The sequence below is a fragment of the Balearica regulorum genome, chromosome 2, assembly GCF_011004875.1.
Source record: "Balearica regulorum gibbericeps isolate bBalReg1 chromosome 2, bBalReg1.pri, whole genome shotgun sequence".
In the NCBI taxonomy this organism is placed as follows: domain Eukaryota; kingdom Metazoa; phylum Chordata; class Aves; order Gruiformes; family Gruidae; genus Balearica; species Balearica regulorum.
Window position 1 is genome coordinate 115944496 of NC_046185.1, and position 23100 is coordinate 115967595.

The 23100-nt window shown below is 43.7% G+C and overlaps 1 protein-coding gene across 1 annotated transcript in view; it reads right to left on the reverse strand.

Annotated features, from left to right (window-relative positions):
* AOAH (acyloxyacyl hydrolase) overlaps positions 1–23100 on the reverse strand; it is an 82090-nt gene that overhangs the window by 54186 nt on the left and 4804 nt on the right. The window contains exons 3-5 of the mRNA XM_075745462.1: positions 12919–13014; positions 8361–8421; positions 7152–7251 (exon numbers count right to left, since the gene is read on the reverse strand). Coding sequence (XP_075601577.1) covers positions 7152–7251; positions 8361–8421; positions 12919–13014 — 257 coding nt within the window. The remainder of the gene's footprint in view (positions 1–7151; positions 7252–8360; positions 8422–12918; positions 13015–23100) is intronic.

Sequence of the window (23100 nt, forward strand, 5' to 3'; positions counted from 1 at the left end):
TCTCAGTGATGATAATTCCCACACGGTGCCCTGCTTTTATTAGGTCACCTTTGCAAACAGTCGTATCTGTGAAGCAGTATCTTTGCGATGGCCTTTGTCCTTTCCTTCAGCATTCAGCATGAAGAAGGCTGAAAATACTGCCCATTTGCCCTCTTTCAGAAGGAATAACTGCTTTTGTTCTGTAGGCTTTGAGGATTGTTTAAAAAAAAAATAAAATAAAAAAGAGATAAAAATCAATCACTTTTTAAAATGTTCCAAATGGAAAGAAAAATCCAGTGTATCACAAACATTTGTTTCTGATCAGAACGGTTAGCGAGGACAAACTGTTCTGTCTGACGACGACCTGGCCATCAGCCTCTCCTACAGTCCAGCCTAAGGACGTAACTGCTAGCTTCACACCAACCGGGTCTGAGGGCTCCGAGGTAAAGTTCAGCACAAGTTTATATTTATCTAGCTGGAGCTACAGGAACTCAACACGGGGGAAAAAAGTATGCTCCGCCAATTGATATTATTAAAGCATTTGGAAAAAAAAGAAAATATCCCTCAAGTGGTAGCACCTTACTGAACAGCGGGCATGCCAGCTTGGAGTATTAAAGCAGCATATATTTGCATTTAAAGCAACCATTACCAACATTTTTTAACTGGGGATAAAATTTAGCATGTCATTATAATTGATTTAGGCAGTGATCAAAGCAAATTAATTAACTGTGATATTCAAAGGTCAAAAATTTATAGCGAACAATATAAAGGGATAAGGAAGAATAAAAATAAGAAGCAAGGAACACTGACTTCTAAGTTATTGTTTTTTAATATATGTGTCACATTAATATATGTGTTTAATATATGTTTAATTCATTGTGTCTATAGTCTTATAAAAATCTAGATGTCACAAATAGATGAGAGATGCTAGGAAGGAGCCAAGACACTGTTTCCTAGTTTTTTCCCTCTGGGCAACTGCTGTCCCCAAAAAACAAACACTCATCTTGCATTTGCCAAAATTATGTTGTACATTACCAGCTGCTGTAATTTCTGCTATAAAGTAACTCAAGACTCAGATCAGGAAAATGGCTTAAAATTGAATACAATGCATGAAAAATTTCCAGAGAGGTAAGATTCATCCGTGCCTTTCTCCTGGGCAGGAGAGGAGAAACCTTTCTTGCTCTCAGAAGAACTGCATGAGAAGCCCACGCTTCAGACAGCTACAGCAATATTGCACACAGAAAGCAGAAAACAAGGGAGGAAATGCTGAATTGCCCCCCGCGTGTAGAAAATGCTTTCTCTGAAATGCTAAGGATGAGATTTCCTCCCACTGCAGAAGTTACTTCAGCCAGGACTCCAGGGTGGGCTGTCGAGGACCGGCAGCCGAAAAACCCATCCGGGAGAAAACACTCTTTGTTTCATGGGTCGCCTGTAATCCCTGGTTGACACCAGCATGTCAAGCCTGCCACCAAACACCCACACAGCCCACACAACCTCTTTTGCTGCAGCTTGTCTAGCAAGCAGCCTCCCTCTCTGTCCCACGGCATGAAAACGCCACCGAGGAAGGGGATCCCTAGGCTCCAGCAGCTGATGGTCGAAATCGCAGCCGCTGCCCGGAGGGTTCGCGGAGGTCCTGGGGTGCACCCAGCCCCATCCGCCCGAATCCATGCGGCCCTGCAGCAGCACACAAGATACCCATGCCGTGGATGGGGCTGGGGTCGGAGGGGGTCACTGGGATTTCATCCACTGCCTTCTATCAGTGCTCTCCACAGAGCCCGTGTATTCCCAGTAATGAATTTTTTGCAAAGAAACAAACAGATCTATTTCTCATCACAAACAAATGCACGAACCAACTTTAATTGTCTGTCATTTATCATCCTTGTTAGCCAGCTCTTTCCCAGGAGAGCAGATATTTGCAAAACACTCCAACAGTTTCCCTTCTAACTCATTTTCATCATCCTTTTACTACGAGTATGTGTACCAAGGTACCAAAACGCTGCAGAGTTTGTTAAACAGCACTGGGAAAAACGGGATTTGTTCTACAACTCCCACCTTTCCTCCTCCAGAGGCCGTAGGGGGAATCTTTACGATTGCACAAGACAGCCAAACCAAATGATATGTGCTCTGGATGCAAAACAGGGACCTTCACTGTAAGCCCAAATCTAAAACACACAAGGCCTGACTTGGTCCTTTCTCCTCCCAGGGCAATTAATATGACTTCTGCTCATTTTATGCCACTTGTTTCTTTCGGACTTGGACTCTGTGTGTTCTGGATGAAATATTTTGATTTACTTTGTCTAGCTTGCCTCTGCAAAACAGTCAGCATCCATGAGCAACGCTTCCTTGTCCTCACGCTTTTGTCTGCCAGCCTCCCATCCCAAATGCCGCTGTGCCCATGGGTCGCCTGAGACTTGTTTTCAGGAGTCCTGCCTGAACTTCTGCATTGGTACAACACAGGTGCACGCAGCACTCTGCAAACCCCACACCACCCTGTTTTCTTTGGGTTTATTTGGCGGAAGGTTGGGGTTGTGTGGTTTGCTTTTGGGGGTTCTTTGGAGGTTTTTGAGGGTTGTTTTTTTTTTGCATTTTATGTTCTGCCAATGAAGAGGAGAATGGGAAATTGTGAGAAACAATTGAAAGAGGAAGAACTAGTGCTCAAACTGTGCCTTTTGCTATCGCTCATCCATAGGTTGTTTCTTCAGGGCTCAGTTCTGACTGCAACAGAAACAACAGACATTTCAGTAGATTTTACCTATTTCCAAAAATAAAGTCTAAAAGGAGGGCATCTTTCTCCCCAGAACCTAGCCTGCCTCCCAGATGCTTGCTTTATGGTCTGTGGTCTCAAAAGAAGGAAACAGGTCCCAGCCACAGGGTCTACTTTTGGCTGGCAGCCTGCTCTTACTGGGAATGCAGAAGCACTCCCACCCCGGAGTTTGGTTCTGCTTCACATCCTGGGAAGCAGTTCACATTTTAACCGAAAGAGAGAGAGGAACGAGAGAAAATAGTGGGAGTATTTTTATTTTATGAAACCCCAAAGGGTTGCTTTTTTCCAGCCAGAATTGGTTGGTTCTTACTTTGTGAAAGAGCAGGCTGGCAGCAGTGACGTCTATGAGGGATGTGGCTTTTGCTTTTTACAGTCAGTGAAAGACCTGATAGAAGGGACATGAACCAGCATGAGTGCTTGTGGCAATGAGGCTTATTTTGTTAAGATAAAATGACATTAGCATAAATATGTATATTTTTGCTGACATAAGATGACTCCCAGCAAAATCCTACTACTGGAGATTAAGCTAAAATCTGCAGCCACAAGGTCTCTAATAATCTGGAGCAGAAAAGTGATGGGGAGCAGAAGAGGCACTCTGAAAGGCAGAAGGAAGAGTACAAGCTCCTTCCAACACAGACTGTTTAAGTTTGCCAGCAGCAGGACTCCAGAGCTGAAGTCAAGCCATTATTCTGGCCTCAACAGAATCAATTAAAGTATTGCCATTTAACTAAACAGGCCAGCTGGCTTAAAACAATCTAGAGACAAGCTGAAAATAATCTCTTGCAGACCTGATCGTTTGTAGGCAGTCCCTAAACCCCCTCACCTTATTTCAGCCCTTTTCGCTCACTAGAGGAACGTCTCTATATCATAGGGCCTGGTGCAGAAAGTCCTCTACCATGTGAACTGATAAAACTTTTTTGACTAAAAAAAAAATCCAGTCATCCTAAACCAACTAGCTTGGATACCTGTACCCACTATCAGCGTTTTGGAGAGATGCTGCAGCGAATATTAGAGTATCTGTGTTGATGTAGCTTAAATCACAAGGCATATTAGGGCAGCTTTAGATACTGCCCAGTTTTCAGCTACCTATGGTAAGCCTACACTTCTGATGCACTGTATTATTTTGCACCCTGACTTGAAGGAGTCCCCAGTGCTACTACCCTCACACTGAGGCTAGAGGAGAACCTCTTGTTGGGCAAGAAACGTGCAGCAGGAGAGCCTACGCATGCACATCTACCTGCACTTCCAGCCCTGGCCCAGGGTCTTCTCTACAGGTCCCACTGGTGGCAGTTAGGGGCTCACAGGATCCCACTACAAGCAACATCTGCTCGCACGGCCGTGATGGTGATCCAGGAGCTGCAAGTGCCCCTTCCACTCTTCCCCACCAACATCAGGGGTCTGCTCCTGAAACTGCCCACCACCAGGGCAGCCCACCTTGCCCAAGCCCCCGGGGAGCCCCCGTAACAGAGCCGCCCTCGCCCAGGATAGATGCTCTCCTCCTCCAGCTCCGCGCTGACAGCATTGTGCTCTGTGTCAATGGAGCAATATTTTTTATTCATAATTAGAGCCACGTCTCCTAGAATAATCGCAGAGTGCTAATGGCTCCAGGCAGGTTGGAAAAAAAATTAATTTGGGCTAATTTGTCAGAGACCAGGGAAGTATGTAATATAATGCACGTATCATTTACTCTGCTTGCAGTGTCTCCATTATGCAGATAGTTTGCAAGGCCTCTGAAGCAACAGCTCTTCCTTCCTTGAGACACACGATCTTACCAGAGCAACATCACAGAAACAGAATAAAATAAACTATTGACTGAAAAAGCAGCTACACATTGATATTTGCCACCTTAAAGGCAATTAAAAAGTGAACCTTATACTGCCTTATAAGGGCAAGTAACTCTATAATTATTTTACTCCCTTTGCCAGTACAAATATGATACTAATTCTGGGAAAACAGGCATCCAAAAGTCTAAATGAATAAATGAAGTACCTGAAAATCAATAGAGTTGAACAAAACAGTCATTAGTATTAAAGTCTTGTTCAAACACTTGGCAGGGGACTGAGCCAACATTTGCAGGCTCATATAACTGAAGTGATCAATCAAATTAGAAACCAAAGAAGCAAATGTGAGGTAAACTGCATTTTATGCATCTGTGTCTCTGACTATATATTAATTTTTTTCACCCATAATTCATCTTTACTCAGTCTGACTTGTCACAGAGTTACTGTGGGCAATTTATCAACCACTTGAGCATGAAGTCTAAGCACTGGTCTTCTCCTCCCATCTCCCCCAGCCTCCCCATGCTGTCTCAGGGCACCAGGAGAGCTAAAAAGGAGGGCACAGTTAGGGCAGAAAAATCATTTTGTTGGTAGAGTTTCCTTATTCCTGGTGAGAAACAAATACACCTTGACAGAAAGGGATTTAACTACCACAGAAGAGAGAGGGTTTGCTTGAGCCACTCATTCAGAGGGACAGTCTCCAGGCCGTGCAAATAAGATTCCAAATTCTGTTTAAAAAAACAAAACAAACAAAAATTCATCTTCAGTTGTTTTCCTTGCAGAAAATGCAGTCGCTGGAGCTGTCGCTGGAGGTGGAAGGAGTCAACACCTTGGTCCCACACCTGCTCTGAGAGATGGGAAGCGCTAACCAAAGATTGGACAGCAACCCCATGAGTGGCAGCCTTTCCCCTCTGGTTGATAGGCCAAGCATTTCATCACAGATCTTCTAATTTCTGCTTGGGAGCCATCTCAGTTTAAATAGCCCCTCTCTCCAGACTCGTTAGCCTAGCTCACTGTGCAGCCGCGAAGAGTCCATCCCTCTCTTTAAGCGCAGTTCGTTGCCTGCATCCTCTTTCTCTCCAAAAAGGTACCTTGCACTTCTGCCACCACCAGCAGTTGGGGTGCAGGGTGGTTTCTACTTCTCTTTATCCCCACAGACAAGCAAGTAAGTCCATATGTAAATCTAACTCTCTGGCTGGCAGCGCGGTGCACACGCAGCCACCACTGCTACAGTTCCTGCTGTCCTCCTGGGTGACCTGCTGCACTGGGGCTGGGGAAGCCTGCCAGCCTTTGCTGTATTCTCACCTTTACCTTCAGGACTCTTAATTTAAAAAAAATAAAAAACAAACAACAAACAACCAGGCCCCACAGTCACTGACAGAGTCTCTGCTGGTTACAAGTGCAGAGGAGGGAAAAAATGTGCAATTACCAGGGCAGAAATTGCTAGACACTCACAAATGTTTGTGGGGCAAGTAAAGACCTGGCAATTATTATGGGAGAGGTTGCAATAGGTATCTCTGATGTACCTTGGGGAAGGGACCCATGAACTGTTTTACCAGTTCAGATGCAGAATTTCTGAAGGAACCCATCTGATAAAGTTTGAGCAACATCCTGATTGAGTCAAGTTAGTCTGGGCTCTCTCTGCTGCCTGCACTCATATTCTTTCACCCCTGCCTTGTTGCACACCCATATATCTCTATGTTGGCATAGCATGGAGCATAGTAGTCGTACGGGGCACACACCTGCTATAAAACAAATGTTACTGCCATTCTTGGAAGGCAAATGTTTCTCCCGGTTTTAATTTTGCCAGAACTAAATCCATCTTGGGGATGAACCACAGCTCACCGAAACCCACAAAAACACCCTGACTGATTTCAATGGCTGTTGGATGAGGCCTGTGTAAAACATCTTACGCAAATCTTTAGAAATAAAAAATGTCTATCCATCCAGACGCAGGGAAAAAGATTTCCAAAAATAGATGCCTAAGTGAATCATAAAACACAACCAAAAAAATCCCAACACAAACTGTATCTGTTTAGACACGTATGCAGGTATGTATGTGTCTGAGTAGCAAAGGTCCAGGACACGCAGTCAAGTTACCGTGGCGTAGCAAGTAACCGTACATGACAAAAGCGATGGCAACTGAATATGTTTCCAGCCTGTGGCAAAAGATTATGCACGTTAGCTTAAAGCTCTTGCACTGCAGACCACTCCAAGTCAGACAGCCCTGCGTTTGCAGCGGGTAACTAGCGCTTACATGGGCTGCCGCAGTAGATCAGGCAACGTGGGGATAATTTGTCACGCCATGGTAATGTTTGGAGTTACTGTACTGCATAACAATAAAGTCTCGAGAAAGTGAGATTTTATTTTCCCTACTCTTCTTCTCTGACCCAGACTGGTACGAGAGAATTTAGCCCTGTAATTCCAACTCTCTGACAACCGTGTTGTTGATGCTCCCCCACAGCTAAAGTGTGTTATGTATCTTTCATTCAAACAGACATTTTCTAAAAGTGTCCATGCTCAAAAAGTTGAAGTTTATTTCCCAGACAATGCACGTGCACTGAAAGACTCCGAACTGTTCAGCTCCAGCTTAAAAGACCTTCCACGATGTGTAGCGTAAGCCAACTCACCTTTGGAGGAGGGTAGAGATGACAAAGCGGTTGTCCTGGATCCTGTTTACACAGCTTCAAGGAATGGCAGACCACATCGGCATTCATTTCCCTGTCTATACTGAAGGAAATGGTGAAAAAAAAAAAAAAAAAAGACTATTACACCCTTCTGGGTGCTTGAAAGTAGAAGCTATTTCCATGGGAAGTTAAATGTCTCTATCACCAAACAATAACCTCAGCTCCCTTCACTGTGGCCCATAATCGCTGCTCAGTACAGTGCTGGGTCCTAACGATTTTCTGCCACGGCATCCTATTCAGCATATAAAATTGGATCCCAGGATGATGAAAAACCACTGTGCTTTATATGCAGCACCTGAATCAAATACATTATGACTGTTCTGTTTTTTAATCAATCATAAGTCTGACAAAGATTTAAAGGTTAAAGTTAATGCATATGCAATGTGGCACATATGAATGTTCAATCATTAACTCAAGAAAATAACCAGAAATCCTTCAAAGATCCTTAACCTTTAATCACCAAGCACAAGAGCTAGGATTGTTTCTTTCTTTTTGGGACACACCTCTGGGCTAATCAGGAATTAAATTAAAATGTTTGATTATAGCACTACTTAGTCCTGTAAGCACTTTGCAGTCCCTTGTGAAGTTTTAAAAATAAAAATAAAAACCCTAGGGAGGAAGAAGGTCTAGCAAAAGTGCTGTTAATGAAACTAAGAACTTTCAAAGAAGAAGAAAATGACCTGCATTTTATTTTTTTAATCACTTACATTACTTAGTAGGCTTCCCCAAGAGTGTGTATCAAGGTCGGGGCTGAGAGCATGTAGGGGCTGACAATTAGAAAGCTTGATTAAAGGTAGAAGGGAAAGCAAGAGTCGAGTATTACAGCAGTGTGACTCTGTAGAACCTGTCTCGCACACACGGGTTATTCAAATTCCTCCCTCAGCCAAACGAGCTGAATTTCAAAAGGTAATTACATCAGGTGGGCCTGATCTGAGATTCAAATGGAGTATGAAAACAGTTACCTGTGGCAGCCTGTGTTTATTCACTCAGGAATAGCTATGCCAAATGCCAAACCAGAATCACTCTCAAGCATCTCTGCTTTAATAATAATGTGATTTTAAGAATGAAACCCCTGCTCTTCAATCCGACAGCACGTCTGTACATGTCAAGAACAAACTAAGTGAAGACCTGAGAGGACACAGCAATACTTACAGTTCAGCTATGTGTGGTCCATAAAGTTCAGCAAATACGTAACAGAAACCTTGCAGATTTTCTAGAAAAAATAATTTTTTTAAAGTAATTCAGCATGGTGAAGCTGGTCAAAATACAACAGGAGTTGGTTCATTCAGGTGAATGCTGATTTATATTAGGGGAAGGCGTGTGAATCTATGACCTCAGCATAGCACCAGAGAATCGGAAAACCTGAATTTCTAACCTTGCCTAAAGCCCTTAGATAAAGACTAAAAATGATAACTAGTATTTGTTAAGCGTTCTGAGTAAGGCATCACAGAAAAGTCAAAAGAAATCATACATGCTGCAGCATCTTCTAAGCTGTTTAAACAAAGAGCTCAGTAGGTTTGCAAGAAGAAAGAAAACAAATACATAAATCAAAGTGCAGCAAGTCATGTAGGGCTTGATGCTACTGCAAGAGCTGCCTCAGAGCTTCTGGGGGTTTGTGCGAGTCAAGAGAATGCGTTTTGTGTAGAGCAGGAGTTGCACAGGAGTAATTGCATTCAAACAAATATTTGACGCTTTTCGTTTGGCTTCCTTTCACAGTCTGCAGCTGTGTGCCTTTTTGGGATGCTGGCTCAGGTGGCTTTCTTTAATCTGGGTGAAGCATGCCCTCCATGCCCGCCAGAAGACAGCTCATCAGAGATTTCTTTAAGATACCGTTGTAAATAAAAGTGGTCCCCGCACCCGAGCAAAGACACTGATGGGAGAGACTAGGGGTTTGAATACAGGTAGGCCATGATGGCAGCACCGGTCTGCAAGTTCCCACGGAGGAAAAGTGACTGTTTCTTGGCCTGAACAGATGAGAACTGGTTAACCATGTACGTATCCTGCAAAGGAGGTGTCAGGCCTTGTTTCGGCATGGGTGGTGGTGTGAAAAGTCATGAAGAGGCAGGTTCATACAAGTGCAGCGACAACAAACTTGCAGCTCCTGAAATTCCAGAGAGATGTCGTTTTCTCTTGCACCTCCATTAGACAGACAGATAAGTATCTGTACTTGTGGAAGAAAACACAGAGTATCCTCATCTTTCCCAAAGAAAAGCCTTAGAACCCCCAAAGCAGCCGCTTTCCTCCAACTTTGGGCTGAATATTCTATTTTAACCAGCGTCAGGCTGGACATGCCCAGGGATGGGGGTCTGCTGCATACAAAGTGGGTAGTTTTGCCCCGGGGAGGGTACAAAACGTCGCAGCACTGACTCCGTCAGCAAGCACGGGTATGTTCTCACTCCCGTGAGAGCCGGGGAAGGTGGCTGCTCTCCTGCCAGGACTGCAGACACCCTGGCTGGCAACCTGTGCCCCGAGAAAGGAGGACTGGGACCAGAAAAGCATAGCAGGGAATAACAAGATAATTTCCTCAACACCCTCCTACTCATAGGGTGTTGCAGGCAGCTTCTATAACTACAATAGCTGATTTTTCTTATCCCATGCCAGGTGTTTTATTTCAATCAAGTTATTAGCTTCATTTCTTTGCCTCCTTTGCCACATAACTCCTCTCTATTGGCTCTTTAGAAGCAATCTGCAAGTTAAAAATTGGTCTCCTGGCTAGAATTAGATTTTATTCTTGTTCACCTAAAAGGAAAAACATCACAGACATCCATAACCCTGCGTTTGGTATCATTGCCGATTAAAACACCCTCTGATAAGGCTTGCCAGCGGGGCACCTGGCTCTCCATAGCAGCCAACAGGAAAAGGTGGTTGCCCTCCCCAGCACTTCCCTGGTGCATCACAGGCAGTGGTCGTCTGATAGGTTTCCCAAACCAGCTGTTTTCTGTAATGTTTCTGGCCCTTGAGGAGCAAGCTGGTTGCTGTAACCCATAGTGGTGGCTGTGAGGAGGGGAGGGTTTGGCTGGCCATCAGCTCTGGGGAGCTGATGTTGGGGGTCTGCTGGTCACACTGATTTCTAGGCGCTGATTTCCTTACACATATAGGAGTCTTGACACGTAATTACCCCATGGGGTAACAAGAGGAAGAGCGATGGGTGGCAAAAAGAACAGCAATAACATAGAATTATTGTTAGGCACATAGAGTCCTTTTGGAAGATACGGATGTCATTCAGGCTTTGGCTTCCAGCAAAACAGATGCAAGCCACGGGCAGGGTTTACAGGACTTGCCCTCCGAGGCAGCCCGCATTCATGTGTTCACAAACCTCCGGCTCTGCTGACAGACACAAAGAGAGGCTACCGCAGAGAGAAAGCTGTTAGGAAGAACTTGCGTAAGTCAGAAAGGAGCGGGAGAGAGAAAGATGATGATGAATAAATTTGAGTGTTCAGGGGCAAGAGAAGAGCTTAAACCAAACTAAATGCTGGAAAATATAGAGAAAATGTAGAGTATACTTTCTTTTGCCCTGCTTTAGGTAACAGAGATCCCTAAACTGCCTTGTTATTCCATGCTGAAAATCCAGAGGGTTTTCCTCTATAGCTTTGTAGTCCTAGAAACACAAATTCTGGCTGAATCCCAGAAGATAAATATTTGCAAGAAAGATGGTATTAATCATGTTGCCATTTCCACTCGAGCTCTAAGGTGTTTACACAGCAGTGGTCAACACAGAAACAGAGCATGACTCAGAGGCAACGCTGGAGGCAGACGGTCTCAAAGCACATTTCGGGTATCAGACACCTCTGTTTCATCAGGCAGACAGCCACTATCCAGGTAAACATACATTCTTCCTAACAAAATCCCTTACACCGTATATACTGCCCATTCCCCCAGACCTGGCATTTCTGTCTGCTCAAGAGCCTCCTTCACTCACGGTGTTACAGTTCTTATTTTCATAGGTTTATTGGCCATGTCGCTTGAATCACACGCATTGCAAATATTTCCATATAACTAAGGTTGCGATTGCGTTTTCTACACAGCCTATGGGATTGAATGGGATTGATGAGTACTGAATTTTTCTCTTTTTCTCTAAACATTTTTGTTCTTGAACATCATATAACTTCACTGAAGGCTTGATCCAACCCAAACTTGATTGTAATCAAAATTATAGGAGGCCCTTTTAAGAAAAAACACGAGTTCTTATTCCCTCTTTGGCCCTAGGAAAAGCCCCACTACCATTAATTTGTTGCTGTTATTGTTGCAATCAATTGTAGGCATGTGTACAATAATGAAATTGTTCCTCCAGGTGAAATGGCACGGCCTTGCTTTAGTAGGTTTGCTCCTCATGAGCATCCAAAGCTTTTCTATTGTTTCACGTAGCAAGAGGAATCTGTTGACTCCCGCTGGGCTGCAGCGTTCACCTCGTGGGACAGGATAAATTGGGTTACATTGTAACTCCTGCACAATCCATAGGATTTTTCATTCCTTTCAAGTTCAGGGTCATTTTTTTTCACTTGGGGGTATCCATGCATCTCATAGAAGGTAACTGGATTACACAGCTTTAACTAAAGGGATAATGGGGTTTTATGTGTGTAAAGAATGGCAGCTGAAAAGAAATATCTTGACATGTCAGCGGAACAAGGTCCACTAAGTGAATCATGAACATAGAACTAGCATGTCATATTTTAAAGAAGAAAATTGTATTTTAATAGCAGGATCAGCGCTTCTAATTGTAACTTCACGGTTATGTGCCTGTAATTTAAAACACTGAAGATATGACTTATGGAATAGAAATCAGATAAGCATCATTCTATCAATGAGTGAATGCCAGCAATTACCTCCCTGCCCCTTCCTGCATCAGGAAATCCTGTCTTGGAAAGGAGGGAATTAATATTCTACATGCGTCTTCTGTGAAACTAGGGTCTACAGAGCAAGATGGTTTCTCAGAGATACAGTTCATGGAATCCTATATAAATGACTTTTTAATGAAGAATCTTAAGCCATCTTTTCACATTCGTAACATTACAAAGATATCATGAATGTAAGATCTAGTCACTTAAATAGTTGTAGGATTGGTCTGTGAGGCACAAAGCTATTCTGGCATTCAAACTTTCTCTAGATGTGCATTCAGACAGCTAAGCTCCTTTGGGCAGATAAGGGGCAGAAAAAGGGGAGTCTACATATATTCATATGGAATAGCTATCACTTTTGAAATTTGTATCATCAGTTACATTTCAATAGCTTGTCTGTGCAGACCAAATGTTCACATCTTACACCAGTCAACCTCAGCTCATTTTTGGGATTTTACAATAGCAGCTTCTTACATCTGCTGAAAATATTTTCATCTTCACAGTTGCTATAAAGACCCATATCAACAAGAAAGAGGAGTGGCTGGGCATAGAGCGAATCTTTTCTTAAGCTGCTAACAAAAAGATAAAGTGGAGAAAAAGGGAGGGAAGGGGTCAGCGTGCGTTGGTGCTCACATGCACGTGGCTTAATACAACCCCATTCATGCTAACTTTGGGACAAAATCCCAGCTCTGAAGCCAAGTGTGCCACGCCACCGACTTCCCTGCAGAGAACACCTTGCTATCTTTCAGCTACATTCATTTGAGATGCTGCATGAGAAGCAGATAAAACTTTTCCAGACTCCACGTGTGAATTTTTAATTAACAGAAAATTACAGCAGTACCAACATAACATATGGTGTATTATGTGGTACTTACCAGGTATGTAGTTGCACAGTGTCTCCACGGCTGCCTTTACTGTACTGTTGTGCCACTGTGCAAGCTGTTCAATTACAGAGACCACGAGCACGCATCCTTCAAACAAACAAACAAACAAAAAAGAGCGAATACGGTTATCTGCAAAGTGTGACGAAGCACCCCGTACCGTAGAAGAATTTCAGGCATTGTTGAGCATTTCATTTCTTGAGGTGCTCCATGGCAGATGAGTGTTCAAGGGGAAAAAATATCTGCGAATTTCTGTCTTTATTCAAAACCTGTAAGTTATCACAGAGAGGATGCTGATGCCAGAGGAGCACTCAGAACAGCCTGGCTTTTACAGCGCTGGATGTTGCTCCTGAAAAAATGATTTTCCATCCTTTCAAGGATGAAAATCAAGGAGCCAGGGGGACAGCCACTGTTACAACTGCCTGCTTGGCCACCTACTCTCTTGTTATTTCTTACAAGAAAAAAGGCACAGGTCTGTACCTGATGGGACTTCTGCACCTCTCCACACAACCCACACAGAGAGCTACTGAAACAGGAAGGAAAAAAAAAAAAAAAAAAAAAAAAAAAAAAAAAAAAAAAAAAAAGGGTGTGGCTGCCTGCAGAAGAGACCTCATGAAGCAGACATATGTGCTGACCACCACAAAGCATCCACGGCATCATTTCTTCACGTTTTCCTCGGAAGCCCAGCGGTGCTTGGCATGCACGGGGCTGCTGGGCCCAGCTACACATTTGCCAAAGCCAAAATGTCTTCTGAGTTTATTCTGCCCTCCTTCTGTGGTCGGAAAGAAACCATTTCCTATGACTTACGAAGGTGGTTATTTCTCACCACTAATCTGGGTGCAAGCAGAAGGCTAAAGCCTAGTTGCTCCTTGGACTAGCTGTGGCTGAGATCCGAGGTCTTGCACACCATAGTGAAGCATTTCTTGAGATTTACAGCACTCTTCTGACATTTTTAGGATGAAATAGGTTCAATGTGATCCCCATATAGCAATCATTCAGAATCCATGTGATGACCATAAGTGGTTCATTTTAAGATGATTTTAAACTGCTGCAGGCCAGCACTGTGCTCTCTCTTTCTGCAGTGGCTTCACCATTTTATAAAGAAACCACATTTGGTGATGCAAAGCCTTGCCAAAATAGGTTTGGCAGCCAAAGTAAGGTCCCAGCCTGGACTGAGAGCCTGTGTAACTGAGGTAGGTATCCCGGGCAGCCAGGGGACAAGGAGCCAGGACACCAGTTTCCAGCAGCCTGAATAAAGATTTATCGTTGAAATCCCTGTAGCTGAACCCTGTTTCCTCCCTGCTGCAAGAAATCTCAGCTCTCACGATTTGCTCTGATACAGGCTAGTAATTGAGGTAAGCTGCAGCAGGATGTGGATGCAGATCCATCTTTTTTCCAAAGCTCAAGGCATTAATGTTTAGGGTTTTCAGACTGGCACAACTCTTCAAAGTGAGCTTTTAAATTCCTTCCAAGTACCTCTGCCTATGTGCTATTAAATCAAAGTGATGTTTTTCAATGTAAATAACTTGAATGCTCCTATGGATCAAGTGGCAAGTCAAAGAGGAGGTAATACAATTCAAACTTGTTCTAAGACCAATGCCTTTGAGTCTTCTATTACTTCTTCTATCCCAAATACAGTAATCCAGTGGAAATTACAGTGAACTTGCCACCTCTTTTGCAGGGATAAAAGCCCACTTCTCCATACTTATTAAATAAAATGCTCACTCAAAGTCCTCTGCAGAATGATTTATAGAGCATGCTAAAAGACATTACCTCCAGTCAGCCTAAAAGAATAGGAGAATAAATGGAGACAGATACAACCAAGAAAAAACCCTGAAGCAAGTAATTCCTTCTCCTCCCCGTCTTCCCCAAATAGCCACACACTAGCCCAAGGAATTAACAGCTAATTACAACAGAATAGCCCATAAAGAGAAAAAAAAAAATGGAATAGTAAAGATGAAAACTAAAACCAAAGGGGACATTCAAGCTGGAGGGTAAAGCGTGCTCAGGACTTGGGGTGGATTTTAAGCACAAGCAGGCGCCTTAGCACAGCCTTGTCCCGTGCCGTGCCCCAGGCAGGGATCGTATTAGGGACCAGTCCCCAGCGCACATTTGGACAAGGACACCCGGTCAAGGGAAGGGAAGTTGAGGGGTGCAAGAGATGTCAGCTGTTTGGGTGCAAGCCACGCCCTGAACCGGCCCCCGAGACAGAAAACAGACCCTGGCTTATTTGCAAGGGCAGCATGGGCAAATAAGGACCACACTGGAACGACTCCATCGCTTAGCACGGAGACGGCGGTGCACATCCTTGAAATACGCTGGAAACACACCTGAAAGGCATTTCATAACTTGGTTCTTACAAGGCCATATTATTAACACACAAGAGCAACCTACAGACAACTAAAACTACCCTTCCCCTGCCTTCTATGTCTGCTATATTCATGAGGATGGAGGCTCAGAAAAAGTAAATTACCAAAATTGATGCCTTAACCACAAAACCACATATTCTTTCTGTGCCTTCCTTTCTTCTCTTACCAAGGTCAGGCCTGCATCTAATAATATTCCTGTCTAGCAGTTAGAAAGAGAAAAAGGAGCCCAAGCAGAAAGACAGAAAGGAGCTAATCCTTTGATACTTTCTAAAGGAGACAACTTTTATTGTTTTACCTCTTTCTTTTGCACCAGGAGCTTGAGGAAGCTATGAATGAGCATATGCCAGAGCTTAGCAGACATGGGTCCAGGAGTCTGTGAGGGGTGAAGATAAGGAGAGAAAGAAACTTAGGAGACACTGAAGTTAGTTAGGAATGTTAGCAGAGGAAAATGCTTCAGCAGGCAGAAGGGCTGGGAGAGCAGGCAGCCCCCAAAACACAGGCTGAAGCAGAACTGAGCACAGGGGCAAGTGGGCAACAGCGGTGGAGCGGACGCCAGCATGGGTTGAGGAGTAGGAGAGCCTGACCAGACTCTGCAATTGCAAGCCTGGATGCAAAGTGAGGGAAAACGCCCCCCCTTGCAAACACAGGCGTGAGCTCAGACACAGGGGGGCAGGTGAAAACTGGAAGGATCTGGAACGTCATGTCCATGAGGCTCCCGTCACGCCAGGGAGCTGACTGTGTCACCAACTGCAGCAGAGAGAAATGACAGTCATTTTGCTCCTGCACCTTCACCCAGGGCCTGCCAGCACATTTTGCAGAGAGAACAGAGTCCTTATCTCTTGGTCCCCTGCTCCCCTGTCCTGCCCAGCTGCCTCTTCCACCCGCCCCACTTGCTGGGCATCCCTGCCGAATGGCACAGGAATGGGGGCTCGGGCTCGGTCCAGCTTTCTAAAAATCTGTCTCCCACCTCTGGCATCCCCTCTTCCTCCACCAGGACTGCAGGGGTGTGCCGCCGTGATGAAGCTTGCAAACTGCTGCCAGTGGGAGTGGAACACTGTCTGCCTCCCCCCCGGCCACCGGCATCGCAGCTCATGCTTCCCGTGTTGTGGCAGGCCTGCTCCCACCTCGAGCAGAAATCAACCTCCGCAATGTCTCTGCTTTCAGTTACGGCATCCTCAGGTGCCAAAATGTCAGCTCCAGTGCTGCAAGGAGAGATTTTATTTCAGCGTAAAAGCTGGCCTGATGATAAAAACATCGATGCAATGAGTTGACCCTCTCGCTTGCACCGGGAGAGACCGGCGCATGACGTAGCCTCGCACCTTCCCCGGCAGATGAGGAAAGAGCTTGCCTCTGACTGCAGCTCAGCCCTGCCGCACCTCAGTGCACCGCTTTTAGACTGAAATAGAGCTACTCACCCCAAGCGCAGGCTCAGCAGCCTGCCTAATGATTCGTCTTGGGGCAGGGGTGCAAAGAGGCTCCTCTCTCTCTCTGACTCAGATGTTGCCCCCATGACTCTCATTTTCGTTATCGCCGCGAGGTCTTCTCGCCTGTGGTAGAGTAGATGCTTACGGACAAACAGTAAGTTACGGACAAACACTTTTCAGAAATCTGAAAAGTAGGGCTGAGGATAAAAATACCCCCAGTGTTTCCATTTCCTCTGATCTACAAGAAAAGTCTCCACTGAAGATGTGAGTTTCTCTTTCATCTTTGTCAAAGTACCACAGGGAGGGGGGGGAAAGCTATTTTTGGTTCAGCTCTGCCAAACAGAAACAGAATTCTTAATCACAAAAACAATCATCCAGGTAACCTTATTCATGGAGCGGTCTCCTGGCAATTAAATGGAAATTTTTCATGTTGATTAAGTCAGTTAGACACTTTTGTGTCTAGCGAACCAGGCCCAAAGGGAGATTCGCTTCACGTGAGAATTAACAGAGCCATCGCTGGGTTTGTGCAGTACTTAATGCAGTACCTTGGGCTACTAGATGCTGTATGAATATAAACAACAATAATAATAGCCTGACTACTTGGGAAAAGCCCACAGAGCCAAACTTCAAAGTGTTTGCTCTCATAACCTAGTCTTTACTGTCACGGAGAGGATGCTTCTGACCACGGTATTACACCCTCCCTGCCTCAGGCACCCACAGACCACACCTCGGTTGTTCAAATGCTCCCCTGCAAATGCACCTATTCCAGACGAAACGTGGGACAAGTCGATAAAGAAAGTCTTGAATGATTTTCAAAGGTGTCTGGGGTTCTATTTGGGGCATCCTCAGCTGCAGGCACCGTGGCTGAAGTCTCAGGACCTGAATTTGGGGACTCTTCCTGCCCTCCGGTGGGAAAGGTGCCCCCCGGGAACACGTACCATCAGCCGATCTGCTCTCTGTTTCCCTTATCTACCTGGGCTTTTATCAGGTGTCCTTGATCCACCTCTCTTTACTGCTCGTGGTCTGCTGGCACCTCTCATTGCCCCGCCATGGGCCATGGCCCAGGGGACGCCCGCTTCTGTTCAGGCTCTGCTGGCCTCAAAGCCCTTCATTTAGACTGATGTCATCAGGAGCAGCTTTTGGGATGGAGATTGTAAATTACTCAGGAAAAGGGTTGAACCCTGGGAGGAGGGAGGAGGAATGTCTAAGGGGACTCACTGTAGTCCAGGGAGTCTAACCCACCCAGCTTCCTTGCTTTTTTGGATAAAGATGTGCTTCTCCCCAGAAAGTAATTCAGATTTATCCTCTAGGAGAACGTAGCTCCTGTGTTAGGCTATAGGTAAAACCTCAAGAGGTTAGCATCTATAAACTGAAGTCAACTCGGACTATTCTTGCTCCTACTACAAACCTACTCTCCTTTCTAATCATATATATCTTCTTCCTCTGGATTTAGTGGCAGAAAAATAATTTATTGTTGGCTGCAGCATAAGAAGCCACCACCTTCTAACAAAATCAACAGAAATCTCCTTGCACAAATGAATATCATCAGAAATGCTAACCAGTTATCCTAGCCTTTAATGGGTCTTAATTCTGCTGGCTAAAAATGGAAAATAATTAGTTAGCTAAATAGGACAGGGGAAAATCAGCTATCTTGACTGTAGAAATCTCATGGCTTTAATTACTTATGATGTGTGCGAGAACATAAACTTTTTAATACTCTGGCATCAGAAGAGAAGCACTTCCAGATCTGGACAGTCATTAGCAACTATTGCTTGCTTTTAATGTAGTAGATATTTAGGTGTGATTTATTTCTCATCATTTCTCGTCATGAGCTGGGCACATTTAAGGCAATGTAGGTAGGTTTCATAATTAAAGGTTAAAAAAAGCTCTAATTCTTTATAGTTGCACATGATTTTCTTCAGAAACAAGTTTCAAGAAATTGGCTTTGCTGTCGCACTTCAATAATAGGTTTCAATGTCTTGACAGGCTGAAGGATGTTTTCTCTGGAAGACATTAAATGGTGTTATAATGCCTATCAGCCATTAGAAACTAGACTCTGGTATTAATAAAATGCCTGTCTCTTTTAGCAATAGTTTGTCCCATCTGCTATTAATTTCTGAAGAGATAAGAGAAAACTATAACCATTTTACGCAGCAGAGTAATCCGAAAACTCACACGTCAGGAAGTACTTCTCTCCATGTATTTGAAAATAGCGTGTAATAATAAAATGACATTTCCAATAAGCTCGAGAAAAAAAAAAAAAAATCATACCCCAATAATAAAATCAGAGCTAGAGAAATGCATTTCTTAGCCGTGAAGCCTCTGGCAGTTTGAGCAGACTATTTAACTTAATCCACTTCTGCCGCACACGTTTGAAAGGCTCTATAATTAGAATTATACCTAGGGATGTCAAGAAGTGTCTGGATAGTGAAAGCTGCCTCTCTAAGTTTCAGATTTGTAGATATATTTGTCTGAGTAAAACTCTGTTAAATGGGATTTCTGGCACCTGGTGCATCCTCCTTTGTCATTCTTTACTCCTTTTCCTGTGTGCTGGAGAACTTTCTCGCCCCTCCAGCCATATCGCTGTTCCCCAGACATAAATTAAACATACCCCCTGAAGAGCCTGGAGGAAATAAGCCAAAAATGTGGCCTTGGACACAAATAGCTCTCCGCAAACCCTGCCGGCCAGGCTGTGGTCACCCTGCTTGCACCCTCGCCTAGCGAAGCGGCAAACCTCTGCCTCAAATATCTGTCTGCAGCAGCAAAGCCCCTGCAAAAATGAACTCATCTGTCCGATTCCTGGTTTTATATAGGAGATGAAGCTTTCCCCAAAACACACTCTTTGCTTCTTCCATTTATAGATGATCATAGGCTCCAGTGCGTCTCTTAAAGCCCACAGATGAGCAGTGCCCAGAGCCTGTCTGGGCTCAGATACTGCGACTCCTCGTGCAGGCGCTGTTGGTCTGGAGTAAAAACACCTCTTCCCAAATTTGTCTAATCCAGTTCAACCTGGAACAAGACATTCCTGCTTGAAATATGAGCATTCATATGGGGTTCTAAGAAGAAGTAAGGTTTTCTCCTCTGAGATGGAGACATGCACATGGGTATTCTAGGTGCAGGCAGACCATGGATATGCAATGTTACAATACAGGAATATTTTCTTTTTCACTATATATTCCCTTCCTAATACTTCCCAATAATCACTTTGCCTTCTTTCACTGCTTCTCAGCACTGAGCTGATACTTTCAAAGAACAGCCCTTTATAACCTCAAGATTTCATTGCAGCATGGAAATATTCAGCTCAAATGACATATCTGTATATGCAACGTTAGGGTAGTTATTTTCTATATTTGTTGCTTTGAAAGCTAATATAGAAAGGGATCTGCGTGGTAAAGTCTTTTCACTCAGACTTTGTTTCCTATTCCATAATACAATGTTAATGTATTTCATAGAGATACTGAAGTAATGGAATATAATAATAGGTATCCATATTAAAAAATTTGGCATATACAAGACCTTTTCTCCCTAGATTTGCTAAGTGTCGTCAAATATCTTGGAAATCCTAAATGGTATGCTATTACCAAACCCATCACTGGGCATAAAATTACATATAGTATACTGTCTAAAGACATTTTAAAATATTATCAGTATAACGGCCTTTTGAGTGCATTGTAGCTCTGTAACAAAACCAGCACATCCTGGAATATCAATTATCATTTTTGTTGCTCATGCCTCTGCAGTTCACACAATAGCAGTAAGACACTTCGGATCGCCTAACTTCAGAGCTCTATTAGTTCATTACTGTTTTCTTAAGACGCTCAATGAGGACTCTGGTAGATTTATGCTGGTACAGAAAATTCAATTTCCATCTAGTGGAAGACTCTGGTATCCATACCTGCCAGCCAAATGTATCCCCAGTGTTTCCTACATTACACTTTAAAGAGCCCTATTTAACAAAATCTATAACCCCAGGCGTTTCCAATGGAAATGCTTTCTGCATTAATTAATAGAAAAAACGTGTGTGTATTTGTGCCATTAACATATTTTTCTTTTCCAAATCAGGAAAGGGTGTTAAACATTTACTGAAGCTTGAATGGTGGCAGAGGGAGTTAATGTAACTGGGTAACTTCATCCTTGTCACAAAAGTTTGACCATTTTAAAATTCTGGATGCACAAAACTTGTTTCAGATATACAGTTCCTAAAACCATTGAAAGTGATTGCCTCAAACATAAGCAGGTTTTTCTGAAGTTCTGTATAGGGCTAACGTATGAACAGGAATGTGAGGCACACATGTTAAGGCAATCAGCAAACAAACAGACAATCAATACTAAATAAATAAGATTATAAAAGAAAACTAACAGCCAGCATCAGTGATGTAAAACGTACAAGACTACCCATGTATACAAGTGCACATACAAATATATACGAGTGTGTATGTACACCCACATACATGTAGGTATGCTAAGCATACCTTTTTATTGTGATCTATATATATATTTGCATTTTACAGCCATAAATTTTCAGTAAGACTTGAGGTGACCTTGAAAATGAAATTTTTACCATCAGTTGTTGAAAAATATGAATCCCTGTAGAAAATATTCCCATTTAAAACTTGCTTTAGTATCTGTACCATACTACTCACATGCCTGTGGTTTTTTTCTATCCAAAGTATAATCATAGAAAGAAAAATGTTACGGTCAAATTTGGTATTTATTAGTGGTCACCAGGCCAAGTTTTGCCACTAAGCAAACTGAGCAATGTCGGTGAAGTGAACAGAGGTGCTGCGGCTTGGCACCGGTTTAGCTGTAATCAAAGTCAATCCCAGCCTTTCAGAGTAAAATACATTGATATTTGGCATGGACTTTTTACAGAACTCATTGAGCTGTAAATTATACGTTCTGTCATGGTGCCTCCCCGGACAATATGTGCACGACCACTTTGTCTGAGCGCAGTTATTAAAAGCCTCCAACTCCATTTGCAATGTTGCATTGTGTGAAGTTATTGGGAACTCCAAACGGCACCGGTCCTGCTGCCACTCCGCAGGGCATATTTCATCCCTGCACTCATGCACAGCTAGACGGAGGCGAACCATTGAGGACATTGACTATCACACAAATCAACACAGGTAGAGGTCGGCGTTTTACGATGCTGGGAAGCTCGGAAACATCCGTTCTTTAATGTAATCAGTGCTGAAAATACGTTTCAAAACCATGCTTCTTCATACACTAGGAATTACGTGCTCATGGGTGGATGGAAGAGGTGACCCGCAAAGGTTACTGAGAATGGCATTATATCGAGCACAAAGATGGGGAAATTTGCTTCCCCGGCTGCTGACCCACAGGATCTCCACTCGCAAGCGAGGAAGATGGAAAGCACCGCTGTCCAGCTGTATTGAGCACTCCCTGACTAATTGCCTCATTCCAAAAAGGGCAGCCAAAGTTAATCTCCAAAAGAGCAGGGCAGCTCTGCTGCCGGGGAGAAAATAAATAAACCCTGCTATTTGCAAATGGTTCTCGTGGTCACAGCTCAGAACCCCCGAAAAGCCGGCTTGGAAGAAGTCATCTTACACAAACCTCTGCCCTAGCAGCTGATCCACAGCATCTATGCTGTTCTGAAGGTACACTGGTCTGTTAAGATCTCTAATGAGGTCTTCTACAGCCTTCTCAGGAACTGACTACAGTGCTCACTTATCACTACCGTTAGAAAATTTTCTTCATAACCTGAATGTCCCTACTGGTATCTGGTTTTGTTATTTCTTTCCATAGCTGTTATGAACTTGGAGAATGGATCACCCCTTTAATGTTTTTTAGAACAGATATCATGCTTTTTCTCACGTTTTTCTTCTCTAGACTAATTAACTCTAATTTATTCAGTCTTTCTTTATAGCTTACGTTTGTTTTTCTCTGAAACATCCTGTCACTCTGCATCATCCTTGATGCACAGCCCCAAAAGGGAAGGCGGAAATTCCTCTGAGGCTTTGTCAGTGCTGAGAAAGGTAGCGGGTTACTTCACGTGTCTTGCAAGCTAACTTCTGTTCACACGTCTCGGCGTACGCAGTGTGTGTGTTCTTCTTGACAGCATGCCATCATTGTGCCACTACAAGCCCAGATGATCTTCCCTAGGGATGCTACCCAGCCGGTCGTTCCTCATCCACTACGTGTGTCATCAACTATTTCTGCTGAAGTGCCTTCAGCACACCCATATTGAAATGATCTTTTTTGGGAGCAAGTACTCCAATTTTTTAAGATTGTTTGGAATTTAATCCTGCCCTCCATTGTACTTGCAAATCTTTTCAGCTTTTTATATGAGCTGCTGAGTTAATAGCATACTATTTCATTATCCTGGCTAATGAAAACATGGAATGATACTATGTTCAAAACAG